Consider the following 18,296-nt stretch of genomic DNA (forward strand, 5'->3'; position numbering starts at 1 on the left):
GCACCACAGGGTGCAGAGCAGAGTGTGTTTTCTGCTTTCACAGTCACCTATATGAGATCCAGTAAGCTACCGCCCCCCCCACCTGCTGTTGACCTTCTTAAGTTACAGTTACTCCTCAGTTCCACAGCTTATACAACGTAATACAATGATAATACAGGGAGATCGAGCTGCACGGGAGCTGAAAGCATCCGGCACAGCTGAGAAATTTAGACGCTGTCACTCGTGTGTGTGAGGCCTTCCTTAAATAAGGCTCAGAAAGGTGGGTTAACACACCTTTCTATCGAATCTGCACCTGTCCTCACGCACATTCCAACATGTAACATCAGTGCATTTTCAATGTATCACTATTATTTAAAGTCGAGTCTGTTGGGATCTAAGTGACTTTGTTTTCCCCCTCCAGACCTGCAAAAATAAATGTGACACTATGGGGATGATGAAAAGTTGCATCCATCACCACGACGACAGAAGGCAGCAGAGAGTCGACAAACGCCTCATTAGGAGATGAAATGACCCAAACGCCGCACAGCTCGGGTGCAACCGGATCCTAGCAGCAGCTCTGCAGGGTAACCAAGACAAAGCCAGCCTCCCTAATGTAGATTCAACACTCTCTTCCACGGTGTGGCTCAGTTGACCTTTACAGAGATCTTTGGATAATGGTTTACTAAGCTCCACTACTGCCCTTGACCATGTAATATTTACACACACCAATAATTCAGCTTATTAAAGAGCTACAAAAAAAAAAAAAAAAACTACTTTTGAAGGGATTGTTTTAACTGGCTTGTCTTTTTTTTGGGGGGGGGGGTGCTAATTTGCTAATGCTAACTGTCGTTCAGTCAATAATTGTGCTACACATTTTTACGACGGTCCACTGATGCGACACACACATACACCATGTAGAGAAAGTCACAAGGTTAGAAAATAGGAAATCTCTTTCTACATCCGGGAGCCGTGGAGCTGGAAAAGCTGCAAAACGAAGAAAAGAAATAAAAGACATTAGGGATCGTTTATCAGTTGCAAAACAACTTCAGTCATTCAGTACAATCTAAGCTGTGGTTTGGCTGTGATTGATGGTGGTGATGATGAATATGGTGAGAGGAAATGACTAGACTGTCATGCATAACGACACGTGTGTGTGTGTGTGTGTGTCTGTGTGTGTCTGTGTGTGTGTGTGTGTGTAACACTGTGATTTTGACATCAACACTGCACGTACGAACACAGACTGTCAAGGACATCTACCACTATTGCTGCACTGAAAGGTCAGAGATATTCCATGTCACAGCATTGGTAATGAGAACCTGAAGAGACGCAGCGCTCGATTGATCGATATCTGTAAGGCTGCTCTGGGTCACTGCTCAGCCACACAGAGTATGTGTACAGGACACCATACACAGGCACGCTGCGTTAAATAGTCAACGAGTCAAAATAAAAGCACATACTGAGGATTTCATAGTTCATTCATGTGTTTGATGAAAATCTAGGTCATTTTTAAGCTGCGTTTGTAATGCTGATTGTTTTTCTATCATTTTTGGATTCTTGAAGCAGTGAAATGCGATGAGATGTTGTGATTTACGGCCTAATAATTTCCTCACTCATGATTGGAGCAGATGGTAATACCTTAAGATGACCTGCCATGCACTTCCAGGGAAACCCCTTTATGCAGGTGTGAATGACTGAAAAAGTTAATGTTACCAGAAGCTTTCAGGTACAACTCTGAGGAAACCAAACACACATAATGATTGTTTTCCCCCCTTTAACGCTGTATTAGAGAAAAAATGATTTTATGTATTACAAGATCTGAGTAAAACTAGTCGCAGTCTGTTAATGTCACTGTTGTGTCTGTTTGCATAGGTCCTTCATCTTAAAACTTCTTTTAAGTTTTCAGGAAGAAGTGAAACAAAGAGGTCATACTCAGTGCTGTGTCATGAAATATCCTTTTTCTGCACGCAATCACGCAATCACGCACGCGCACACACACACACACACACACACACACACACACACACACACACACACACACACACACACACTAAAATCTACTAGATCTACCCACTAACACGTCTGTTTGCGCAGTTCCTCACCCATTCTCGCCTCTCTTTGGAACAAAGAAACATGACTCCCTCATTCTCTAAGCCACTCATTTGGTGTGGTATCTCTCCCCCCCTGCTCCTCCTCCTCATCCTTCGCTGCTTCCTCCTCTTGCATCTCTGCCGGCTTCATTCGGCATGAAGGAGGGAGGTGGGGCGGGGGTAAAAGAAAAGGAAAAAAAAAAACAAGACAAAAACGACAAAAAGATGAACATGTTGATGAGTGTCTGTGGGTGGGAAGTGAGGAATCGAGAGGTAAAAACAGATATATATCAATATATCCAAGTGAAAGGGGAAGAAAGAGAAAAAGAGAGAGAGCGAGAGGGAGGAAGAGGAGGATCGATAGCAGGAAAGAGAGTCAGAGCTGTGTGAATGATGGAGTGAGCGTGTTTGTGAATGACATTTCGAGGCGCGTGACATTTGCAGCATTCAGTGGAGAGTGCAGGATCAAAGCAGACTCGCATACACTTCAATGAAAGGAGGTGACACTTCACATGCGCCACAACAAAACAGAAATACACACATACACAACGGGGGAGAAGGACCCCACACACACACACTCACACACACACACTCACACACACACACTCACACACACAGGCTTGCAGCTTGGTTCTCATAGTGAGGCATGTTTGTGAGGATCACCTTGGTTTTGTGGCTCTGCTCTGGACTCAGGCCAGATCCCGGCGTGTGCAACTCCTTGGACACCACACAGAGAAATTCGGCCTGGTCCTCTGTTCCATAGCTGTACGATGAGCCGATGTTCACCATCTTGAAAAGGAGCGAGACACAGAGACATAACCAGAGAGAGAGGGATACAGACAGAGAGAAGAAGGTGAGCGTCAGGGGGAATCAGACATCACAGGAGAGAAAACAGCTGAAAAGAGATGAGCTCATTCTGAAAGCAGGGAAGGAGACTTGAGCTCATGCAGGCGAGTGTAGGGAGGGGAGCAAAGAGGGGACAGCTTTTCTACGACACACAAACGCGCAGCAGTGGACTCAACGAGAAGTGCTGTGAACTTGCTGGAACAGCAATCCCCCCCCCCCACAAAATCCACCAACTGCGGGTCAGCTTCAAATCAAAGTGACGTGGCATGCGATGGAGCAGAGGCGTGGGGGAGGAAGGGAAGGCACTAAACCTACACTCTGAACCCGCACAACAATCTCATCAAGCTGGAGACGCATTACTGACTCCATCCTCTCAAAACATATCAACACACTGAGAGATCGCTAACTGACATCACAATGACCCACGAGGTCAGAAGCATCAATAGAGTTTTCCTGTGCGTTCACACAGTTAGTAGGTCACTCATTCCCAGCAGGCTGTTCACAGGGTGACAGGATATACTGGACTGTGTTTGTCCTCTAACGTCATCCATCCTCTACACATCTACAAGATATTCAGAATCATGATAAGAATCAAATGCACATTTTCAGACTGAAACTAACTGCTAACCCAGACTCCGGTCAGAGAGAAGATCATAATCCTGTTGGTCAAACCAGCCCCGTGAGGGCTGGACACAACCTGTGGCCACACTGAACACAACTGAAACACATATGCATCTTCTAAACTTCAACTATAAAGCGAAGCACCAGCCTTCTGTAATTAAAAATCAATGATGTGCGCCAGAAGTTTGACAACCCATTACAATAACGAAGAGAAGGCGACTAAGCTGAGTAGTCTGGGTTCATTTAGTAGGAGGCGAGCTCCATGTTTAGCAGAGCAGCTGCAGATATTCTACGGAATGTGCCTGAGCAAGGTGCGTTCAGGGACGTCGTCAGTGTGGGCCGATACAAAACGATTGTAAAGATGCTTTTAAAACACGAGAAATTATTTGGCATAAGTTTTGAAGATGTAATGCAAATATAACGAGTCTGAAGTTTAAAAAGTCTGAATTCACAATGAAATTCAGTCACATTTGAATCCAATGTGAAACTGATTTCAATTGTCGGACTGTGAATGTGATCGCTGAAGCTTCAGAAGTCATGTTAGCAGTAGAATTAATTGGCATGCAGAATGTGTATCGTTAGAATGAGTATTGCTTCAAAATAGTAATTAAAATGACATAAGGAGGAAAAGAAAATGCACAATCGGTGCAAATATAAAACCGAACTACTCTACACATTTTAATGGAGTGAACTAATAAAGGCTGGAACTACCTGCAATTAAAGCTCACAGTGACTCTCTGTATTAAGACAGACTTTAGATATCATCTATTCTTTTCATTTCTTTGGAGGGGGTGGGGGTGCAGACAGAAGGACTCTGGCCAGGGCCAAGGGGGTCACGACCAGGGGTCAAGATTGAAGGGTCAGCAGCAGCGTGAGTCCAACCCACAGTCCAGAGCAGTCCGGTGCGGGGCTTTCTGCAGGTGCGCACGCTGACCTGCTCAAACTTCCAGCCGTCCGACATTGTGGAGACCATCTGGGTCAGCTCCTCCTCCTGACACTGCAGCACCCGGTAGACGTGTTTTGGGGGCACCTGCTGGGGGAGGAGAGACGACTGAAGTGAGGACCCAGAGAGACGACAAAGTCTGCAGCAGCAACAGTAAAGCTTCAATATTCCTTCTGGTGCGAGACTGAATCTGTTAAAGCGATTCGAGATGAATTCAACAATGTGGACTGGCTACAAATTTGACACTTTCTCACAGTTTTGCAGCATATTTGAGTCCAGGCGAACACAAGCTGCGAGTCCAACGAAGAACAGTAGAGCGCAGGGGAGGTGGGCGTATGTTTGAGTGATTATGTAAGAGCGAGGGAGAAAGGAAAAGCACGACGAGAGCAGCCTGGTGCACGGCAGGAGGGTTTCTGCTTCAGAGAATAGCATCACCCTTACACCTGATGGCAGTGTGTCTCTGTACAGTGTGATTTGGGTTCAAATAGCAAAACACCAAAGTGCTGGATTTCTGTATCATTGACACGGCACGAGACTGACGGCAGAGACATTAAAAGGTGGATTACAAACTCTATTATCACGATAAAATCACTTTCACCAGGTTCTGTGTTTACCTGCGTGGCTTTGGAGTCCCTCTCTATGATCCTCTCCTTGATCAGTTTGATCAGCGGGGTGATGTTGTAAAACTCGGCCTCCTCCAGCACACCTTGCAACACAAGACACACAACTCAGCCGATGTGCAGTTTTCTTGTTTTGGCATTAAAGGTTTTCCATTGTTTCATAATAACATATTTTTACACATTGTACATTAGTATATTTGTACTAGGGCTGGGACTTTAATGGTTTTATGGCTAAATATAGAAGAACCAATGTATTAAAATAAAAATACTGTCTTTAATCCTGCTTTATTTCTAACTCTCAATCCTCAGTGCACCAAGCATCAAAGGTGGATGAACAAAGAGTTTAAATATAATTGAAGCAATTCAAGTCTTCAGTCTCACCTCAAAACTAAACGTACGCTGAAGTTACTCCAAGTGTTTTATTTAAACCTTAAACAACACTCAACTGTATGCATTATTCGTTTAAAAAGAAGAGGCATATGGACAGATGTAAATCTTTTTATACATTCATTCATCACATTCGGTTTAAATTTGAAAAAGTTGCTTCTTGCCTCAAATGAGATGCAATATAAATGTCATTATTTGATTACAAAGCACCCAGTCAAAAATTTGATCAAAATTTTTCTCAAAAGTACACACACATATTGTAGATCTTGTTTTTTTAATATATGTGTCTATAATTTATATTCTTTCCATTGAGTGTACTAATTTTCTTTCCTTCAGTTTTAATAATATCATTGCCTTGGAATAAAAGTAAATGCTTCTTTAACATAAATACAATATTCGGAATCTTTTACAACCACATGATATATTTCCATTCTTTTTTTGTTTGCTACATTTAAAGTTCATGTGCCATTTTATTCTACTCAGCAGATCTTTATGTGACTTTCAGTCACAATGAAACAAGATAACCGAGCTCAGCTCCTGTGCTGGATTTAATCATACGTCAGTTTGAGAGAGCGCGAGCCTTTGGCCGTCTTATCATGGAGAGTAGGCCGATATAAATCAGACTAAAGTGTACTGCTGTGAGAAGTGTACAGTTTCGTAAATAAATGCTGCAGCACCTCAAATAACAATTGAAATCTGCTGAGTCAGCAAGCTGTAGGCGTAAGCTTCAAAGTTGGCAAACGTGCTGCATAAATGATTGAAGTTATATATTTTATATCCATCTTGAACGTATCAACTGTTAAAGTAATGCTACTTCAATGTCTAATTGTTAGCTTGTCGGCTCCAATTGTCAGGACATCGTGGTCATAATAAACGATGTTAGAGTTGTTTATGCACAAAAAAAACCCATTAAACGACAAACTGCAAGAGCCTTGAGGTCTAACAATTTCATATGATGCATTTAAAAGTGTTCCAGATATACACATATAAAAATATTTGGATTTCTGCCAAGACAAACTAATGCAGGCAGAAGCCACATGGTCAGAGTCAAAGCGTACGAGACCTTCTTCAGCGAGCTCCTTGTTGTACACCAGCTTGCCGTGTCGCAAGTAGTTCAGGATGGGTCCGAAGTAGGTGGGGTCTCTGTCAATCACATAAGCCCCCGTCTCGTCCTGTTCAAGGGACGGAAACAAACAACAGTCCATTATAGCGACATCACGTCATACACAGCTCAGAGTTTTTAATCAACCTAAATGTGTTAAATGTTATGGGTATGAAGTGTCTTTATTCCCAAACAAATAAGCAGCAATTGACTAACTCAAAGACTATGTTCGTAAGTAATACTCCTGATTCAACTTATTTTACAGTACTGAGTCAGATAGAGGAATTTTTGCTATAAAACCATGATTAATGTAACTCAATCGCTTTTTATCAATCGTCTGCAGATCAGCTAGTTTGATCATCTCATTGTGAAATCGTCTACTTAGAACAGTGGTGGGCAACTGATTTTCCCAAAGGCCACATGCAAATCGAGTACTACTATTGAGGGCTGAGAGATGAATTACTTAAATTCAATAACAGAATAGTCTCTTCATTAAAAAGAAGAAGCTTTTTTTCAAAACATAATTTCGATGAGGTACTGTTACTCTGAGTGAGTTTTTCTCAGAATCTTCCCCAGTCTTTCTGGAAATCATGGGTATACTTTTCAAAATGTTGAGTCCAGTAACAAAAAACTAGATTCTTTTTAATTAACCATCTTTTTTTTTCCACTGTGAAAGACCATATTTGTGTGGTAATAATTGCCAGCCATGGTACAAGACACTGTTTAACAATCAATAATGTGACAATGGACAATAACGTGAAGGAATTAGCCATTTTATATGTAGTAAAGCCAGTAACAGAAAATTTGATTTGATTCAGAACACCCTGAGAGGGGTATTAGGATAAGAATAAATACAGTATTCAAGACTCAAATACCTCTGAACTTTGAAAACCTACACTTGGGCCATATTCTTTGTTTGAAGCAGAGGAGAGATACAAAACTGCCGCAGGCCCTTTTGGCGGCTCGTAAAAAAGCTATTACCAGAAACACTAACCCGAATCCACCTACACTGGAAGATTGGCATGGAATTATTCTGGAAATATTTAAAATGGAAGATTTGACCTATTATATGAGAATTGAAAAAGACAAATTTGACCGAATATGGAATAAATGAAATAAATGGATTAAATATATATCCCTAATATATTATATATATAACCACATTGTATGACCACTTCAAAGTTTCATGAAACCATTCTCTGTCTCCTTTTATTTATTTTTTTTAATTTTTCTCTCGCTCTTCTTTTGAAGACCTTTTCTTCTGAAGAAAATTTGAATGTGGAAGCCCGCTTGGTTAAATTGTTTAGTGGTATATATTTTCATGTGCCGTAAAATATGTGAGTGTGTAGCGGAAGTGGAAATCAGCACAGAAGTGCAAGCTGCATAGATGCGGGTAAGTGAGATCATATAGACATGCTGAAAAGCAAACATGCTAAATTACACTCTGTGGAAGAATATATATTAAGTCCTTGAGCGTGCAGATGGCGGTTTGAGACTCTCTGTAGGGTCAAGCCACGCCATATGGGGTCACCTACAGACTTCGGCCAATATGCCCACATGGATATGCACATGATGCCATATGAAAAAAAAATGGAAAAGGACTAAATGCAAAATATGTGGTTTGTCATAAATTGTTATTGCCTTTTTCAAATGAATAAATAAATGAACACCCTGAGGGCTGTTCAAGCAGAACTAAAGGGCCACATGAAGGTTTGACGTAAAAGTTAAAACAAGTCGCGAGCCAGTTGGAATGTGAGGAGGAAAAAGTACAGAGACTTAAGTTCAAACAGGAGTAAAAATCCAAATCAATTGGACCAATTAATATTCAAGTCCAGTATGGATACTTGAAAAATGTACCCCATTAAATTGGAAGATTTCTACAGAATTAAAAACACAATGCCACCTCTGATATACAGTAACTATAACGGTTTTCATGTTGCCAACTGAGTTTTCCACAATAGTTTTTAAGATTTTCTTGTCAAAGTAAGAGCTGCCTGGTTATCATTGAACCTTGCATTCTACACCATTAGATCAGTTATAGTCATATTAAAGTCATGCTCTCCAAATAAAAAAAAAAGGAAAAAAAAAAAGCTAGTTAGTAGGATAACCAAAGCAAAGAAATTCATGACTATCTTTGCTAAAAAATACCCATGAACCTTTTGCAATGAGACCAAAAAGAAGAACTTTTATGCTCACATGTGCGAGAGCCGTCTGTTAGGTCACAACAACAGCCTCTTTAAAAGAAACACACACACGCCCTGCTTTTCCCGCTGGCGTCTGCTTGAAGCACAGTCTCGTTATAGAGCCGGCTTAACAAAAGAGCCACTGCTGGATAAAAGTCATCCCAACAAGCCAGCGCCTGGAGGAGATCCTGAATAGAGAGGCAAGGAGGAGATGACGGTGACTTCGGCGCTCACACGTGCGTCTGCAGCCGGCCTCTCTCCCGCCTTCAGGCTTCGCGCGTCTGGCTGTTACGTCACTACTACAGCCTCCCCCTCCTCAACATACTCACATCCTCGTGATGACTGCTGAGAGTGCAGTCTCCTTTTAGAGAGAATTTCACATGAAGAGAAGAAGGGGGAAAAAAAAAAAAGGAACTTCCAGGGAAATTCCTCCTAAAATCATGAGCGTACAGAGGAAGTGGTGGTGGCTTTATAAAAGGAGAAACCACAGAACTTTAAAATGTAAGTTCTCCCCGAGATGGCATTAACGGCACCTTTACAACAAGAAAACCAGCATTGAGATGCTGGAAGGTGCTAAAGTAGTGACATAACTCTTTGTGCTATCACATGAGAGGCATCAAAAGGCTCTAAAACATACACCAGCATTTAGCTGGTGGCGTGTACCGTCACTCCTTTGGAAATCCAAACAACAATGTGGGAAAAGAAGATGTCCGGCTTGATAAAGCGGACCCGCTCTATTCACACCACGGACTCTTTTGACTGCTTACTGAAGCGACAGGATACAAGCAACGGCCTCCAGCAGCATCTTGCACATCCTGCACACACTAACATTGGCAATGGCATCAAGGCTCCCATAAGGATATTTTCTATAAAATGTGAATAACTGCTGGGTTTCGTCGGGGTATTCTGGTGTCCTCCTGCAGTTCATAAACATACATAAAAATACATGCATGTGGCCAGACTCCACAAGCAGATATACTAAAGGCTCGCTCATATTAAAACTACAACCACATGAAAGCTGATCTACTTACTTGATGCATTGAGGATTGTGCCTGCAGGCGCACAAAAATAAAATACACTATCCATTTAGCATGTTTGCTTTCCAGAATACGTAATATGGGATACTGTTTTTCAACATACGGGCATTAAAAAATGCTGGTATATAGCTAAAGATATAATGAACAAAATACAATGTGATTTTTATTATTTTCTGACATTCTCTGCGAACTGCCACACAAAAAGACAATGAAAAAAGAGATACAATAACTAATTTGCAGGGATTTTTCCATGTATCGATACATGACTCCTCTTCAATACTGTATTCTATGTTTCAGTCTCACGTGCTGTCATAATCAAACCCGCCTCCGTTTTTCACAGGGAGCTGCTGCGTATGGAACGATCATTGAGGACGGCGCCAAGTATTCTTATGACTGCAATGTGTGAATTATTCCCAAGCTTCATTTCTGTCGGGCCGGTAGAGAAACGTTTCGATCTCAATATGGTCTCAGGGACAAACATCATCTGTGTATTTTAAAATTCTAAGCGTGTTCGACGGATTAATGAAACCAAATTTTGCGAGTGTACAGCACAGAAATGGATGTGTCCCCCCTTAAATGAAGGTTTACCTGCTGCCCCTGCAATGCAGGTTTTTCATCCCTGTCTATTAACCCGTCATCTCCAGAGGCAGACTAAGAGAAGCAATCTGAAAATAAATACACTGCCCGGCGGTCACAAGAATAGAAATCCTGATGGAAGCAAGAAGACACTTTTGACTGATAGACGCGGTGCCGTCCAATTTTCAGAGAGAATTACTTTCTCACCAACACCCACCCCCTCCAATCCAGCAAGTTTTCTGATGAGCCATCCCCAATTTGACAAATGAAATTAATAGAACGAACAAGGGCCGTGACGGACCCGAACGGACGGATTCAGAGTGTGAAGCAGGAAGGCGACGTGGCGGAGTGAGGGATGGATGAGGGGGGGGGGGGGGGACGGCAGCCGGAGGGAGAGACGTGACAATCAACAGAGGACAAGACAAAAGTATTTCTGCACGAATAATAACCTCCAGTTAAGAAATGAAGGGTAAACACACACGCAAATGCCAAGTAAGGCCACAAAGCAGTAAAGCCACGGTGTCAAGGATGCAGGAGATGAAGACACATGTGGTTCTCATGTTTGTAGCTCAGAGGCACAAAGACAAGATAGAGAAAGGATGGAGGGATGCGATGTGAACATTAAGTGGTATGAACGCAGCGTTTATGTGTGTCTGTACTGAAAAATCTGTGATTTTTAAGCATGATGGGGCTGGGACTGCAGCAAAGAGCACACACACACACACACACACACACACACACACACACACACACACACACACACACACACACACACACACACACACACACACACACACACACACACACACACACACACACACACACACACACACACACACAAACATATTTTAAAAAGGCGGCGCTGCAGTGGAGGATGGACCAACGCCTCATCAACGTGACTTGACTTGACAGTGTGGGCATGACAGCACTGGGGGAAAATCTTTGTGAATGTGTCAGAGCCACGGTGTCTCTAATGCACGGGGATTTATCCTGGCAGAATCGAGAGTCGCTTTCTTAGACTTTCCTTTAATTAATGTGGTAGATAACAAATTGCCTGTCACACTGTTAAATGTAGCCTTAAAGTTCCTCCCGCCTTGTCTCTCATCTTCACGGCTGCAGACATTATGGAAACGCGTGTGAGAGCTAGCATCACTCCAGTGTCCTTGACAAAAAGGAAGTGGGATTTTCTCATTCGGTTTTGAACTGAAAAAAACAACAACTACGCACGCACGCACGCACACACACACGCACGCACACCACTGCTTGGAGGAAAACTGATTCAAATGCTTTGGTGACTATCTTTACTTTTGAATGCCTTTTTGTTTTTAGTTGCGACTCTACGGCTTGCATTTTGGTCCCGGTTTTCCATATTGCCACAACCTTTGAGCCCGTTTATAACAGCACAGTCTTACTTGTTACTGTTCAAAATTCCCAAGAGTACCCTCAGGAAAGATATTCATACAACTGAGCCCCGTTTACACAACGTTTTCAAGTAAAAACTGAAAACTTTCATTGCGTTCTAGATGTCCATTTACATGGCCTCGAGTGCTCGGTGCCACTGAAAACACAACACAACTCTCTGCGTGTATCTGTGTGTAGGTTCATTACAAAAACAACCAACTACAATGTTTTCAAAACGATGCCATATGAACGCAAACATTGTCTGAAATGAAGCAAATCCTATAATGTGCAAACAGTCTCCATCTTCAAGATGTTTTGATTCCCCTAAAAAACACAAATCTCACAATATTCAGCACCAAGAAGCCAATGTTGCATAATTACATTAATCACCTACATTAATTTAAACATTGGTTTGGACCCCAAAGGCTGTAGTGCCACCACGAGGCATTATTTGCCACTGTGAGGAGGAGAGCGACACTAGTTGAATGAGTTAATGGTTTACAGAACATTTGTTCCGGGAAATATGATGCGAATCCACAACATCTCCCTGTGGAGGGAAATGAATCCCGTGGGTAATCACCAATAGCCAAACAAAAGCTTTGTTCACTTCTCAGAATGCACGCACGCACGCACGCGCACACACACACACACACACACACACACACCTGTAGGAGGCTTCTGCACTGAAATACACCCGTTATTGTATTTACAATTTTCAGCTGCCGTAGCTTGAAGGAAAAATATCTAGTGCTCAGGCGCGTCACAATTTAAAGAGAACTAGGGCATATGTTTAATGTTTTATCTAATTCAACATGACAGCCGACCATCAGCCTCAATCAATCAACAGTCAGTCGTCCCAGGCTTGTGAAGTACTGGCACAAAAACACATACAACTGAGTGACGTGTTGTCCTTTTCTATCTTTTCTTTAGGAATTTGAGAAAATATCTTGACATTTCCAAAAAGTGGGAACTAACATGTTATTCGGAGCATTTGTGGTATTATTTAGAACACAAACCTAAAATTCAATAAACTTACATAGCAGACCTACAGGACTGGTCTGAGCCCAATTTCGATTTTTATATTTTACAGTTGTTGCTTTGTGGCGACATTGTTTGGGCCAGGTGTGAGAGAACTTCTGAGTGTGATTTTTAATTGGGGCTTGGCCTTATTTATCCGCGGTCTGATCACAGATGGTCTGACTGAACCAGTGACTCCTTAGTGATGGTGACATTTTTAATGTAGGAGGCGTCAAAGCAGCTCCCGCGTGATTAGAAAAATCTAAATGTATGTGCTTTCACTCAGCGGGGTGGCCAGAAAAACACTGCATCAATGGTGCTACATTTGGGAGCATGTATTTCTGGGGAAAAAAATAAAACAAAGACTGCTGGTGTTAGCACTGCCAGCAAAATTCAGTTCGCTTTTAGATTGCGGTGAACCCTCCCTATTTGAGAAGACAATGCAGCTCAAAGGTAAAAATTTCAAAGAAAACATAACTTTTTTTAGACACATTTGTTAAGAGCAACGAAAACAACACAACACTGAGACCCGAACTGAGAATATTGTGATGATGACATGAAAGCAACCAGCCTTGAAGCCATGCTGTCAGAGTTTACAAAAATAAATATAATGCAACAGCTATAGGAGAGGTTTTTTGGGGACATTTCACTGTATTTTGCACCAGGTTTCATTAAAATTGGCTTTATGTTGAGATTTTAGTAATTTTCCATTGTAATTGTTTAGTTTTGTGAAAGTATAGAATTTTTTTTAACTTTAAAGTTTAAATTTAAAAGTTATTTTACCATTATTTGATCTTTACAGCCCATTCAAGCCTGATTAGCTCATATGTGGCCACTGAACTAAAATGTGTCAGACACTCCTGGTTTAAAGGCTCCAAAGAGCTCTTAATAACCACAATTAGGACTAATTTCTGACCGTTTTTCATTTATAAGCTGCTCAACCAAACAATTTTTTGTTTAGATAAGAGTCACTTGTTTACCTCAATTTGGTGAATTAATGTGTTGCGTCATTTTGGCAAAAATCCTGTTTCTACAAACACAAAAACAAACAAAGGAAAATAACATTTTCAATTCTGATGACACCTTAAAGTCTCGGGTCTGACAGGTTCTTGCTCCGTCAGCCAAATTCAGAACTTTCCAACATGCTGATAACAATACTGCAGGTTTGCAGCTTTGTTCAAGATTAGTGTCCTCTGTCTTCATATTAGACATTTCACAGGAAAGATAAGAGTAATTACGCGAGTCCAGGCATGTGATGGAATCCATGCTGGTACTGTGAAAAGAGGCAAGTACTGGTGGGATTGGGAGGAAAAGTTAAGCAAAATAAAGAAAAATCAAGATCAAGATAATGTGTAAAGGTGTATCATGTTGTAACTGGCTTGGGATGAATCTTCAATCCACATTAGTCAATTGAAAAGAACTGCGTGTTCGCTGAGGGTGCAGGGGCAGTTGGAGTGGCTGTAATCTTATTAAGACAGTCGCATACAGACAGACTGTCTGCATCTATGTGGGGGGTTAAAAACAGGCAAGAAGCCTCCAAGCGGGGGGGGGGGGGGGGGGGGGGGGAGTAACGGCGGCACACAGATAAAATCATCTCCTGAAAGAGGAAAACACATGGTTGAACGTAGGTGAACCGTGCAGTGATTCAGCCTCCACTTGCTGTGTGTACCAAACAACAGGAGCAGAGGCGGGTCCCAGCCTCAGTCCCCTAATTTGCTGATTCAATGAGCACCTTCAAAGTCTTTTCAATGTGAGCTTTAAACTTTTCCTGACCTATACACGGGGCAGGGTTTGTGTGTGTCCAAACACTGGAAGGAGTCAATGACAGGGGTTCCTTAGATCCCCAACAAGCGTGGTTTTGTGATCCATTTAATTAGCACTGAGGCGGACCCAACACAGGATAATCCTGTAGAGCTACGTTCTGCAGAGGGGATGTGTCTGCAGATTCCCAATGTTAGAATAAAACCTGCATTCAGAAAGCAGCATGTACTAGTCAACGTCTATTCAAAGAAACGTGGATAGTCACGAGGCTTCTGGGGTTAAAGACTTATATCTACCGTCTAATATTCATACAGCCGAGTCAACTAGAAGCATCCTGACTACCAAACATAACAACACTATTCCTTTCTGTTCCAACTGGAGCTGCAATAAATCCTGTGAATTTTCCTATTCTCTACAGAAAATAGCAAGGAATTTGTTCCACTGTGAGTGGCCTTGGAGTACTAACCACTTGGCACAAGTACACATAATACATAGGGCTGCCTACAGATGATACAAATCTCTTTGAGCAATAACCAAAGCCTAAACAATAACCTGAAACATGTCTGCATCTGATAGATCAATCTACAGCAGCGTGACAAAGCCAAACATAATTTGTTCAATTAAGTCTCTTCCTGTGCCTCCTGCTACTTGAGTTTGTGATACAGAACAGATATCAAACACGCAAAAAAAACAAAACAAAACAAAACATGTGACGTACATCCAGAGTAAGTCAGCTGCTGCTTGCGAGGACGGGAATAAAAGCAAGGACGAGGGAGAGAAAAAGAAGGAAGGAGATAAAGGGATGCGGCTGTGCATCTTGAGGCAGCCCAGAGGGAGCTTCTGTCAAGTCCTCGCTGAAGGTCACGCGGGAATTCTGTTTTCCACAGTGCCTAGCGGCGCAGCAGTCATCGCTCCCGCACACCCAATAAACTAATCGGCTAACTTCACACCGTGGTTCTTGTTTGGAGAAAATCCTAAACTAGACAACATCTGATCTACATGAAGGTGAAGCTCAACTTATTGTCAAACACACATTTCTGAAATCCACATTGCACCGTGTCACAGGTTACAAACCTGCTATTAGTGAAATGTCATGAGGAGCTTTCACTCAGGAAACGCTGGAAAGAAGACGGATGGAAGGTGACATATAAGGAAGAGTTTCACAACCGAGCTTACGTTGATAGTAAATGATTTAGCATACCAGATTTTATTCTGAACAAGGACACAATCATAAATCTATTGATCATCAACAAGTGAGACATTAAAGTGATATCCACGTTCTGTAGCTGTAATATGAAACAGATGGTGAGATCCGTGCTTGGGTGTCTGGATAATGTCATAATACCAGGCTTCTGTAATTCCCCAATCAATGGATTAATCAAATATTAGGTGCAGCTTTAAGTTTAAAAAGCTATATGTAACATCTCTGGAGTGCCTTGTCAGTTGCTTTCTGTGTAATTGTATTATCACCGGTGGTGCCCAGCAAGGAGCCTTACTTAAATGTCATCCGTTCCTTCTCATTTCCTGTCGGCTCTCTGATGTTCTTAACTTAATCTGATAATCAAAAGAATAAGTATACACAGACACTGTAATTTAAAATAATACGCATTGGAAATTCTACCCAAGAAATTAGGTTTTTGGTTGAAAGCGACATGTCAACTTGGAGTGGGCTACAGTCTCTGAGAAGGACTTATCCCCTCACAGACGCACACGCACATCAAAGACCACAGTATAATAGCAATCTGCATCATTTATGCGTGTTGCCAGCTCGCACTGTGTTCGGTCTACATGTGACTGGGAGACGCATAATACATCTCCTTCTCTCTCTTCCCATAAGATGCCAGCTGTAGGGCTATCAACTGTGCAGCTCCCTGCAGAAGGGAAGCACGTGTTCATCCATCTGACCCCAGTCTCCATTTGCTCCACAAAATGAAGCGCACGCACACACACACACACACACACACACACACACACACACACACACACACACACACACACACACACACACACACACACACACACACACACACACACACACACACACACACACACACACACACACACACACACACACACACACACACACACACACAGTGAAGAAAAGAATACAGCGTGGGAGCCTCACAGTGCACACACTGTATACTGGCTGGTTATTAGGCAACTTCATGCAGCAGCAGAAAAAAAAAAAGAAGTGTAGATTTTTGGGACGTTCAAATTCCTTTTAAGGCAGCTGGGATGCAGGAAGAGATGCAGTACCAAGATTCTGCCACCAACAGCAAAAGTGGGCTTTAGTTCATATTAAGATCATACACACAAACTAATGACTTCAGCCAGGTGAAATAAAACTTTGCTCATGTGAAAAGATTGCCTTTTAGAACGTGGAACAGGGATGATGCACGTGTGCATCAAATCCAGCTGTAAACATCTGTCAGGTGTTTGAACTTTGATTGCATGCAGAACTTTGAAAGAATAAAATCAGTGATGTTGTATTGTGACTGATGCAAGACAAAGTGACTGTTATAACAGTGTAATAGTGTTTTGTTTTTTTACCGTGTCGGAGTGCAGGTCCTGCTGCTGGCACAGCCGATACAGGAACGAAGTTTGCTCCTTGAGGAGAGTCTGCCGCGTCGTGAGGAACACCGTGCCCCCCACGTTCAGCCGGACCCACTTGCCGTTGCTCCCGCCGTTGGGATTGATGACCGAGCCGTTACTGACGCTCTGCGGCGCCGTCCCGCCGGACTCCGTGGAGCTGGCGGTGGCGGAGGTCGCACTCTCCCCCGCCTCGCTGTCTTTGTTGTTATTGTTGTTGTTATTGTTGTTGCTGTTGTGCCGCTGGCATCCCGGGGCCGCCGGCGGCGTGGCGACGTCCTCCAGTTCCCGCAGGTCCTCTGCTGTCGTCGCCATCTGGGAAGGGAAGAAGGTTCCGGCGAGGCAAGAGGCGAAGGCGGGAGAGGAGCGTCCGTCAGTCCGTCACTGAGTCCCTACAGCTGCTGCTGCCGCCTCAGCTTCTTCTCCTCCAACCCCCCCCCCCCCCCCCTCCGAACAGGCCCCGACCCTAGGGCCGCCGCGAGCTCTGACGTCACCAAGAACGCTGCATCCGGAAACACTTTCGACGTAAAACCGGGAACTTCACTACATAACCTAGGCCATGTCCACACCAGCCAAAACGATCTTTTTTTCTCCACGTTGTTCTTAAAAGGGTTGCTGTCCATATGGGAAACACCTGTGTAGGTACCAGATCTGTCCGGGCTACCAGATCTGTAGATACGTACACAATATTATAATATTGGACATAGCGACAAAGGTAGGATTCTTAGGAGAATATTTATCTATCTATCTATCTATCTATCTATCTATCTATCTATCTATCGATCGATCCAGCCCATAATGTAGTTTGTTAATATGGCGTTGCCGTAGATAATATTGTGTGTGACGTCTTTGACAGGCGCAGGCACGAACTCCGCCCCGGACCGATCTGGTAGCCTGAGCGCATGCGCAAGCCCCGCCCCCCACCCCCGGACAGATCTGGTAGCCCGGACAGATCTGGTACCTACACCGGACAACGTTTCTGAACATGAATTTCAAAGAGTTCCTCCACTGTGCCATGAATAACGACATATACAATCGAGTTCTTATAAAAAAATGTTTTTATGTGAAAACGGTTATTCAGCGGTGCTTTCTGTGGACTGACCCCGACAAAGGGACCTCATTTCTGGGTTCGCATCACGGCAACCCA

General features: G+C 42.8%; 1 protein-coding gene across 2 annotated transcripts; it reads right to left on the minus strand.

The window, feature by feature from the left end:
* Positions 1-222: 222 nt before the first annotated feature.
* Positions 223-17,982, minus strand: kctd17 (potassium channel tetramerization domain containing 17). 2 transcript variants are annotated; one of them, XM_080472403.1, is made up of 7 exons: positions 17,111-17,982; positions 6,547-6,655; positions 5,091-5,182; positions 4,420-4,566; positions 2,730-2,855; positions 2,079-2,211; positions 223-963 (listed from the first exon to the last, which is right to left on the minus strand). In XM_080472403.1, exons 1-6 carry the CDS (start codon positions 17,462-17,464, stop codon positions 2,119-2,121), a joined length of 921 nt encoding a protein of 306 aa, XP_080328529.1. In that variant the 5' UTR covers positions 17,465-17,982; the 3' UTR covers positions 223-963; positions 2,079-2,118. The 2 variants fall into 2 exon arrangements, with proteins under 2 accessions (XP_080328529.1, XP_080328530.1); XM_080472404.1 differs by having other exon boundaries at positions 792-963; positions 4,468-4,566.
* Positions 17,983-18,296: the final 314 nt, after the last annotated feature.

Source organism: Lipophrys pholis (genome assembly GCF_963383615.2).
Source record: "Lipophrys pholis genome assembly, chromosome: 1".
Classification (NCBI taxonomy): domain Eukaryota; kingdom Metazoa; phylum Chordata; class Actinopteri; order Blenniiformes; family Blenniidae; genus Lipophrys; species Lipophrys pholis.